General features: G+C 48.3%; 1 protein-coding gene across 4 annotated transcripts in view; it reads right to left on the bottom strand.

The window, feature by feature from the left end:
• Window positions 1–5,522: 5,522 nt before the first annotated feature.
• The window catches only part of HSF1 (heat shock transcription factor 1), a 260,811-nt gene continuing 255,644 nt past the window's right edge, over window positions 5,523–10,689 (bottom strand). For all 4 annotated transcript variants that reach the window (XM_033934485.1, XM_033934483.1, XM_033934484.1 and 1 more), the window contains one exon: window positions 5,523–8,452. In XM_033934485.1, the coding sequence (XP_033790376.1) occupies window positions 8,247–8,452 (206 nt within the window). In that variant the 3' untranslated portion in view covers window positions 5,523–8,246. The remainder of the gene's footprint in view (window positions 8,453–10,689) is intronic.

The raw sequence follows: 10,689 nt of genomic DNA, 5'->3' as shown, positions 1-10,689 counted from the left end.
CTTTTACCGCCCCCCCTGTCCAGCAGTACCCCTTTCCTGTTCTCCCTGTCCAGCAGTAGCCCTTCTCCCTTCCTTTTACCGCCCCCCTGTCCAGCAGCACCCCTTCCCTGCTCCCCCTGTCCAGCAGTAGCCCTTCTCCCTTCCTTTTACCACCCCCCTGTCCATCAGCACCCTTTCCCTGCTCACCCTGTCCAGCTGTAGCGCTTCTCCCTTCCTTTTACTGCCCCCTGTCCAGCAGCACCCCTTCTCTGCTCCCCCTGTCCAGCAGTAGCCCTTCTCTCTTCCTTTTACCGCCCCCTGACCAGCAGCACCCCTTCCCCCTTCCTTTTACCTCCCCCTGTCCAGTAGTATCCCTTCTCCCCCTGTCTAGCATCCGCTAGCTTGGGCAGCCTTGGGGCTTTTACTAGGCCAGCCAGCCTCGCATTATCCAAGTGGGCCAGACTAGCAAAGGCCCCATGGCTGCTGCTGCTGCTGGTTTGAGAGTGATAAAAAGAGGCATCCGGCAGTGTAGGCAGAAGGCAGGAAGTCAGCCAGCATTGGAGATCAGGGCAGGAGGCAGGCACGGCTGATCGGCAGCGGGTGAATTATTGTACTGTGCATGCGCGGCATGGAAGTACGACGCACGGAGGCACGAAGATTAAAGTGCACAAGCGCCCTAAGGGTTTTATTATGATAGATGATCTGAAAATTGGAATGACGAGTGAGGTGATTAAATTTGCAGACGACACTAAACTGTTCAAAGTTGTTAAAACGCATGCGGATTGTGAAGAATTGCAGGCAGACCTTAGGAAACTGGAAGACTGAACAAACAAGATGGTAAAGGGGATGAAACTCCTCTCGTATGAGGAAAGACTAAAACAGTTAGGGCTCTTCAGCTTGGAAAAGAGATGGCTGAGGGGAGATATGATTGAAGTCTACAAAATCCTGAATGGAGTAAAACGGTTACAAGTGGATCGATTTTTTGCTCTGTCAAAATTTACAAAGCCTAGGGAACACTCGAAGTTACACGGAAATACTTTTAAAACCAATAAGAGGAAATTTTTTTTCACTCAGAGAATAGTTAAGCTCTAGAACGTGTTGCCAGAGAATGTGGTAAGAGTGGATAGCGAAGCTGGTTTTAAGAAAGGTTTGGACAAGTTCCTGGAGGAAAAGTCTGCTATTGAGAAAGACAGGGGGGAAGCCACTGCTTGCCCTGTATTGGTAGCATGGAATATTGCTACACCTTGGGTTTTGGTCAGGTACTAGTAACCTGGATTGGTCACCCGTGAGAACGGGCTACTGGGCTTGATGGACCATTGGTCTGACCCAGTAAGGCTAATCTTATGGGAGATCAGTCTATATGACATTCTGTAGGCCTTCTTTTCGCTCAGACCCCAGGGAGAATGGAGGCAAATTAGAACAACTTTAGTTGGAGAACAAGGCCTGTGCCATGCAGACTTCTACGGAAAGTACCCTGAAAATGGCAAGGGCAAATCAAGATGTGCTAAAAGATTAGAGGCTGATACTGGGCTTGATGGACCTTCGGTCTGTCCCACTATGACAATTATGTTCCTTATATACATGGACAGGGAGAGGCACCTTAGGGTGGTAATGTGACAAGGCGGTGGCTGTAGTTAGATGGATGTAAGGTTTTGGAGGCTGTATCTTGCTAAGGATATAAGACGACTTGAAGCAGTCCAGAGGAAGGCGATGAAGATGATAGGGGGTTTGTGTTAGAAGACGTACAAGAAGAGACTGGAAGACCTGAATATGTATACTCTAGAGCAGTGTTTCTCAACGCACAGTACGCGTAGCCTTGGGGGTACATGCCGCTAAGGATATTGCCTGCCTGCCGCCTCCTCCACTGGGGATCCCTCTTTCCTGCCCACCCCCCTCTGCCAGATACTGCACGGGCTGGGGGTTAGGAAGGGAGGGAAAGAGAAATACTGCTGGTGGGTGAATTGTTGGATATCACTGTGGAGTGAAAGGAAAGACATGGTGCACATGGGGAAAGGAAGAAAGAGGAAAATTTGACATATATATAGAGAGAGAGGAGAGAGGTTGAGATGCATGGGGGAGAGAAGGATGAAAGGGAGGGAGACATGTTGGATATGGATTGCAAGGGATGCATGGTGGGGGAATATTGGACATAGTGATGGAGGGAGAAATGTGGCATGGTGCTGGAGAGGAGTGATAGAAGGAGAAATGGGCATGTGGGCAGTGGCGAAAAATGCTGAACATGATCCAGGGGATGAGAGAGGGAGAAATGTTGGATTTGGCAGTAGAGGGGGTGAGAGAGATGCCTGGCTCTCTCAAGACAGATGGACAGTGAGAGAGAGAAAGGAAGAACATGTTGCCAATAGGGGTGGAGGAGAGAGGAAGAAAAGTTGGACTCACGGAGGGACACAGAGAGAGATGTTGGTTGGAGAATGGAATGAGGTCTGGAGGAAAGGAAGCATGCAGGAAGCAGAAAGAAATATTGGATGTACAGACAGAAGGAAGTGCAACCAGAGACTCATGAAATCATCAGACAACAAAGGTAGGAAAAATGATTTTATTTTCAATTTAAATGTGTCAGTTTTGAGAATTTATATCTGCTGTCTATATTTTGCTCTATATTTGTCTATTTTTCTATAGTTGTTACTGAGGTAACATTGACCTCTTTGAAACTCCCCCCCCCCAAATATAAATGACAATTAAGACCGCATACCATCTGCTTTGTGTTTTTTTTATTTTATGGTTGCCATTAATAATAATAATAATATGCTAAGCGCGCATGCGCACTCTTATCCCGTGTTCCCTGAGATCTAATCTGTCGGGATGTGGCCGGCAGAGTGCGCATGCGTGCGTTGAAGGACCGGCCAGGTAACATACCGCGACTCCCCCTCCTCCCCCCCGCCGCCAACCCTACCCGGCACACCACTAACATGCCGTGACTCCTCCCCTCGCGCCGACCCTACCCGCCCAACACCAGAAACCCCCGTTAACCCTCCCAGCCGACTCTCCCACCGCTACACGGCCGACAAACCTCGCAGCTCCAGCAGCGTCCCAGGCACACTAAACACGCTGCTTCGGCTCTTCTACTGGCCTAATTTCCTCTGCCGCGTAACTGATGACGTTATCAGGGACGCGGCAGAGGAAATTAGGCCAGTAGAAGAGCCGAAGCAGCGTGTGTTTACTGTGCCTGGGACGCTGCTGGAGCTGCGAGGTTTGTCAGCCGTGTAGCGGTGGGAGGGTCGGCTGGGACAATCAATGGGGATTTCTGGTATACTGGGTAGGGTCGGCCGGGGGGGGGTTTAAAAACATGCTGCTCAGGGGGATGGGAGGCAGGCAGGCAGACTGGCATGGGGGGTGGGGGGGTTTCAATGGAAGGGGGATGGGAGGCAGGCAGGCTGGCATTGGAGGGGGGGTGGGGGGTTTCAATGGAAGGCAGGTAGGCAGGCTGGCATCGGGGGGGTGGGGTGGTTTCCATGGAAACATGCTGCTCAGGGGGGTGGGAGGCAGGCAGGCAGGCATGGGGGATTCAATGGAAGGGGGATGGAAGGCAGGCAGGCATCGGAGGGGGGGTTTCAATGCAAACATGCTGCTCAGGGGGATGGGAGGCAGGCAGGCAGGCATGGGGGGGGTTTCAATGGAAACATGCTGCTCAGGGAGATGGGAGGCAGGCAGGCTGGCATCGGGGGGGGGTTAAAGGAAACATGCTGTTCAGGGGGATGGGAGGCAGGCAGGCAGACTGTCATCGGGGGAGAGGGTTAAATGGAAACATGTTGCTCAGGGGGATGGGAGGCAGGCCTGGGGGTGGGGGGGTTCAATGGAAGGGGGATGGAAGGCAGGCATCGGAGGGGGGTGGAGGGGTTCAATGCAAACATGCTGCTCAGGGGGATGGGAGGCAGGCAGGCAGGCATTAGGGGGGGGTTTCAATGGAGACATGCTGCTCAGGGGGATGGGAGGCAGGCAGACATTGGGGGGGGGGTTAATGGAAACATGATGCTCAGGGGGATGGGAGGCAGGCTGGCATCGGGGGTGGAGGGTGGGACAAAGTCTGGAAGATAATGATGAGGACATAAGGAGGCACTGGGGGCACTAAGGACATAGAAATTGGCACTGAGGGCACTAAGGACATAGGATGCACTGAGGGCACTAAGCAGGACAGAGGCATTGGGGGCACTAAGGACATAGGAAGGAGGCACTGGGAGCATTAAGGACACAGTACGCTGGCACTGGGGTACTAAGGACACAGTACACAGACACTGGGGCACTAAGAACACAGTACAGAGGCACTGGGGGCACTAAGGACATGGGAAGAAGGCACTGGGGGCATTATGGACACAGGAAGGAAGTAATTGGGGCACTAAGGACATAGGAAGAGTTACTAAGGACATGGGAAGGAGGCACTAGGGACACTATGGACATAGGAAGGGGCACTAAGGACATAGGAAGGAGGCACTAGGGACATAGGGAGAGACACAGACAGAAATAATGACAGACAGGCAGCGTGCAAGGAGAGAGAGACAAAGAAAAAAAACCCCAGACAGACAGACATCTAGCACCCGTTAATGTAACGGGCTTAAAGATTATGTATTAATAAGATTATATTGTGTGTGTATATGAAAAATGGATGGAAGAAATTGCATTACAATTAGTACTATTATTATAGGGGTGGGGTCTAGGGCAGAGCTTGGGTGGGGTACTCAGTTGATATTTGTTAAGACTTAGGGGGTACTTGGCTTGAAGAAGTGGAGAAACACTGCTCTAGAGGAGAGGAGGAACAATGGAGATATGATACAAATGTTTAAATACTTGAAAGGTATTAATATAGAAGAAAGGAAAATGATAAAACTAAAGGGCATAATTTGAGGTTGCAGGGAAGAAGACTCAGGAGCAATGTTAGGAAATTCTTTTTCACAAGAAGGTGGTACATGCCTGGAATGTCCTCCCGAGGAAGAGGGTAAAGATGAAAACGGCGATGGAATTCAAAGAAACATGGGATAAATGGAAAGGATCTCCAATTTGAAAATAAAGGGTATAAACTGAAGAACCTCCACAGTCTGTGTCCCATACATGGCAATTCAATGGGCTGGGGAGGGCTTCAAGTTCAAGTTTCTTAGGTGTTTATATACCGCCTATCAAGATTATCTAAGCAGTTTTTACAATCAGGTACTCACGCATTTTCCCTATCTGTCCCAGCAATTTGGAATATGAGGACGGTGCTGGGCAGACTTTTATGGTATGTATCCTGCAATTGACGAGAAGGTTTGGATAGGCTAAAATGAGCTTTGATGGCAACTCCAGCAGTTGGACAATACCAGACAAACTTCTACAGTGTATGGCCCAGAAATATCAAAGAAAAAAAGACAATTTAATCATTGGGCAGACTGTCATTTACTATGTTACTAAGATGAAGTCTGCCTATGTTGCATCGTATCATACTTTACGCTATGTTTATCTTGTTGGGCAAGTTGGATGGACCATACAAGTCTTATTTGTCATCTACTATGTTCTAATTTATGCAGGGAACTTAACAGTGAACAGCGTGACAGTGCTTTTTTTTAAACTTATAGCTTATTTTATTATGCATAAAACAGCAACAAATACAACGTATCAAATGTACAACATTTCAGGAGCATTTTAGCTCTTAGTACAAACAGGAGAAGGGAAGCCAGTAAGTGCTGGCAAGTACGAACCACCCTAACTGCAGTTGTCTGCGTCAGTGAAGACCTGCAGGGGGAGGAGAGGGCACCTGCTTGCCACTGCTCAGTGCAAGAACTGCGTGTGTGCTCTTACTGCTGGAAACGAAACACAGGGAAGCCAAGCATTGTGGTAAGAAGATGGGAAGTGCGGGAATTAGCAAGCCAGAAAGAGAAAAATAGCAGAGTCCATCAGTGCATGAAGAATTAAAAGCAAACCAGGTCACTGCACCTCCAGCCCAGGAAACACTAGAAGCAAACTGCAATTCATCATCAGAAGCCAATCTAATCAGCTCTGTGGTGAAAACAGCAAACAGTGAGTTATATGATTAGAAAATCATAGGGCATCACATCAAGGCCGCCCTACTTTTTAAACACATTCATTGTCTGCTTCGGTGCTATTGCCAACCTTGTATTAACCTACCACAACGGAAACACTGCAACTCGTTGCACGGAATAAGGTCTCAGCAATACGGGCATCTTAAGTTACTCAAATGATCTGACTGGCTGAAATAGCACTATTTTGTTATACTAGTGTTCACACATACAGTAAATGTTCCAGCAAGAGTGCTAAGCAACTTCCCCCACAATTAAATTCTATTGCCTAAGTGCGTGCCCTGTCACCTCATCATCCACTCAAATCCCCCTGCAGCCTGCTTTTAAACTCTCCCCACTCATCATTAGCTAAAGCCTCTTCAACCAATTCATGCCAGTCCAGCCCCCCTCTCACTTCTCTTCACCTATATCTTAGTACATCCCTCTATCAATTCATCTGGTGCTCAGACTCTATCCTCATTTTGCCAACCTCCCATCCTAGTAGGAAATCTTTCGCTTATGTTCTGACCAACCCCAGGCCTTCTCTGCTTCCTCCTGATCAATTCTTGGTCAATTGTCTGAACTCTACCCTCTTTCTCTGGCCGAAGCTCCGACTCCTCCTTTGGCCAACACTGTGACCTTTCCTCCCATGCCATTCCCTCTTCACACCAGAAATTCCCCCACTACTGATATATGAAACATGGCCTATATGATCAGATTTTAACTGGTGACTTGACCTGTTTCCAGGGATCACGGTGCACCAGAAGTAACTGTTCTGATTCTAACCTTTGGCTGGTGATTTTGGCTAAATATACAAAGCACATGTCATACGGATAACAAATTAATGTTACAATGGAGCCTTTGCTGTGGTAAAAGGTGCAGAGATTCTCTCTTAAGCACCTGACTAAAGACCCATTTCAACAGTGTCTCTGGACCTCTCTGGGATCAATCATGCTCCTTCTGCTCTGGGGAGGAGAAAGCTCTGCTTTCTTCTAGGCATCCACCTCAGTGGTTTCTCTATCTAGTGCTAAGTAATCATTAAAAAACCCAAATCCTCAGATTTCTCGGTTTGGCACCCACCAGACCCACGGGAATGAGAACCTGAGTCCTGGCTAATGGATTAACAGTGTGTGTCTCCTCATTTCACAGAGTACTGCAAGGCTTTAAGATACTATAGACGTACATCTAGGAAATCTGGCACTTGACTCTATCCCGATATTCGCTTGTACTTTCTCCCTAAAAACCAGAACCAAGACAGTTGATAAGAAAGTCAAGGCAATAAGTTAGGTGCTATTCTGAAACCCTTTCACACTCATACAAATGCACGAGTGCTAGGTAGGGAAATGTCTGAGACCCAGACATGGGGCAGGATCACAGAAGACAGCCAGTATATCCTGAAATCCAGCCCCAGCCCAATGGATGATCCAAACAAGACTAAATATACAGAGGCCTGCCAGAGCTAAAGCAATCCTCACAACATGGCTGAGGGAAAAGAACAGCTTGTGGAGCCCTCTGCCCTTCTCTTCAGCAAACATCTTACAAAAATAAACTCTCCACCACAGAAAGCTGGAATTTTATACACTGTTCTATATAATTATATATGGTATATATATATCTATATGTAGAGAAAAAAGGGTCTTTCCCTTACATAAAAATCAAAAAATACAATTTTCACTATTAACAATTTAAAGTGTCAAATGTACAAGTACTGACTGCTAAGCAAAACAAGAGACAGGGCCAAAAAGAGCAGAAAGGGTGAAAGTTGAATGCAGAAGCAGGTGGAGACGTGGCAGAGGTGGGTCTCTGATGAAGAACCATGCAGAGCCAAAGAGCAAAGACATGCAGCACTTTTCCCAAAACAGCTCCACATCAGCCAACTCTTCCTATACTGCATCAAAAGCATAGGAGGCGTGAGCAAGCTATCAGAGCTCCGTCACAAGGCTGTGTACTCGCTCCTTCATCTCACTGCAGGGACAAAAGCATTACTCCTTCTTCCTCAGCAGAGGTCCTGTCCTTTCTGCTGGAAGCGAGCTTCAAAGTAACAAGGTCCTCCTCCTCCGCATCTGTGGCCACCTCCTGCTAAACCATCTGCAGGAGGAGCCGCTACAACCCTAAGCACATCTGATTCCAAACATCTCAAACACACACAAACAAAAGTCCTCGGCAGCGGCTGTTGTGGAGAAGTAGCAGTGAACTAGAGGCAGGCAAAGTGCCTGGAATTTTGTACACAACCAGCGTCTGTTTCAGTTTCCACGTGCTGTAGGCTTAGGAAACAGTGGGGTCCCTGGCTTTGGTTTGCTCAGCCCCTGTGAGCAATGAGATGGTAGGGTCATCTGAGTACTCATCTCCGTCTGTGAAATAGGGGGCTTCACCAAGCTCAAAGAAAATAGGCAAGTCGCCACTGCCCACATCTACAGTGCTCGAGTCCACCAGGAATAAAGGCTGTGCTGTGTAATGAACCAGCTGCTTCCCTGCAAGAAACAATGAAAGATTAGGTTACCTTTGCTAATCTTCTTTCTTGTAAATTCTCCCTTTATTCCGGGACCAGTGGGTTTATGCATCCCTTGTCGCCAGGCACTGTAGGAAGCCTCAGATGATTTAAGTCTTAACTCCTCCCTCTGATGGCATAATCTGGAGCAAGCCCCTTGGACACCAGTCAGTCTTAAAGAAGCCAGGAACATCTGCAGAACATAACAAACAAGAGAGAGAAGGAACTCCCCACCAGACAAATCAATTCTGCTCATATTAACATATATAAAACTGCAACAATGAACACGAGAAAACAAGTTATGAAACAGTAGAAACCTGAACGATAAAATAGTGCTATAGGGAGACACAGCCTGCACTGTCAGAAGGGGGCGCTTAACTAGGAACCCCCCCATAAAAAAAATAAAAATTTAGTGCTAGTTCCAGTCAGATGGCACGCATATAAAGGCTGGTCTGAAACTTAAATTCAGCTTACCAGTACTTCAAGGCAGACAATCAGCGAATCAGACATACATAGGGCAGGTTCCATGAATAAAGGGAGGATTTACAAGGAAGATTAGAAAAGGTAAGAACCTAATCTTTTGTTCTTCCACAATCTCCTTTCATTCCAGGACCAGTGGGACATAACAGAGCAGTCCCGAAAACATCAGGGTGGACTGATGAGCTCGCTGCCAGCACCGAAGCACCAAAAGCAGCATCCTGCTTTGCCGCTACATCAATCCTGTAAAACTTGGTGAAAGTGTGTAAGGAGGACCACGTAGCAGCCCTACAAATCTCATCTGAAAACACTGCCGATGACTCAGCCCAGGAGGAAACCCTTCTAGTAGAATGAGTCTGCACCCTGAGGGGGGGCTTCTTTCCTTTGCTACATAAGCTGCAGAAACGGCCACTCAAATCCATCTCAAAATGGTAGCCTTAGAGGCAGGCCTGCCCCTGCGTGCAGGACCCATCAGGACAAACAGGTGGTACGAGACACGAAACTCGTTGGTAACCTCCAAATACGCAGCAAAAACTTGCATACATCCAGGGACCACAGCACCGGGACCTGGGTCTTTGAATTGGAAGGAACAAACATCGGAAGGTGGACTTCCTGATTCACATGGAAGACAGAAACCACTTTCAGAAGGAAGGAAGGAACCATACGCAAAAGAACTGCAGTGTCCGTAATACGCAAGAAAGGATCCCAAGAAGAAAGAGCTTGAAGCTCCGAAACTCTATGAGCCAATGTGACAGCCATGAGGAATACCATCTTGATGGTGAGATCCATCAAGGATGCTTGCTCCAGAGGCTCATAAGGTGGGCAAGCCAGGGAGTGGAGCACCAGATTCATATTCCACATCAGACAAGGAAGGCACAAAGGAAGTTTCAGACGAATTGTGCCCTGTAGAAAATGGACCATGTCCAGATGAACTGCCAAGAAGCCCCTCCAGGCAATACATTCCAGGCAGGACACACCTACAATCTGAATCCTTACAGAAGCCACTGTAAGGACCTTTTATAGGCCATCCCTGCAGAAACCAGCACCCGAGGAACTGAGGGAGAAGAAGGATCCTCCTGTCGACTGGTACAATAAACTTGTTAGAACCACCAAGCTTTAGCATAGGCCACCACTGTAGACTTCTGTTTGCTGTGAAACAACGTGGCTATCACTGCAGTAGAATAGCCCTGGGCCGTCTAGGCTGCATACTCAAGAGCCATGCCGTAAGACCAAAGTGGTCCAGATCCTGCAGAGGGATCAACCTTTGCGTAAGGAGACAAGTGTGACAAGGCAACCGCAATCCTTGATTCCAAAGGAGCCAGTCAGGAGCCACCAGGATCATCAGCCCGTGTGCTCTGCTACTCGACGCAACAGATGCCTTATCATGGGCCATGGCAGGAAGGCATAAAGACGACCCTCCTGGGGGCACCTGTCATGTGAGCTGCGGACAGCGCTACCAGGTATCTTTCCACCCAGCAAAAGAGCAATCGAGCCTCCATGCTCAGGCAGACTCGTGCCCTCCTGAGAATTGACGTAAGCCACTACCGTGGCATTGTCTGAAAATACTCGGACAGCTCTATGACGGAGAAGGGCCTGGAAATGCATGAGGACCAGCCGAATCATCCTCAGTTCCAGGCGATTGATCGACCACCGGCCCTGCACCGGAACAGATAGACGGCCCCCCAGCCAGAGGGACTCGTGCCCCGTACACAGTAACCCAATCCAAGATCCAGAGTGGAAGAC

This window comes from Geotrypetes seraphini, chromosome 2 (assembly GCF_902459505.1).
Source record: "Geotrypetes seraphini chromosome 2, aGeoSer1.1, whole genome shotgun sequence".
Taxonomy (NCBI): domain Eukaryota; kingdom Metazoa; phylum Chordata; class Amphibia; order Gymnophiona; family Dermophiidae; genus Geotrypetes; species Geotrypetes seraphini.
The sequence above is the reverse complement of the archived record's forward strand: the minus strand, read 5'-3'. Positions and strand labels throughout refer to the sequence as shown.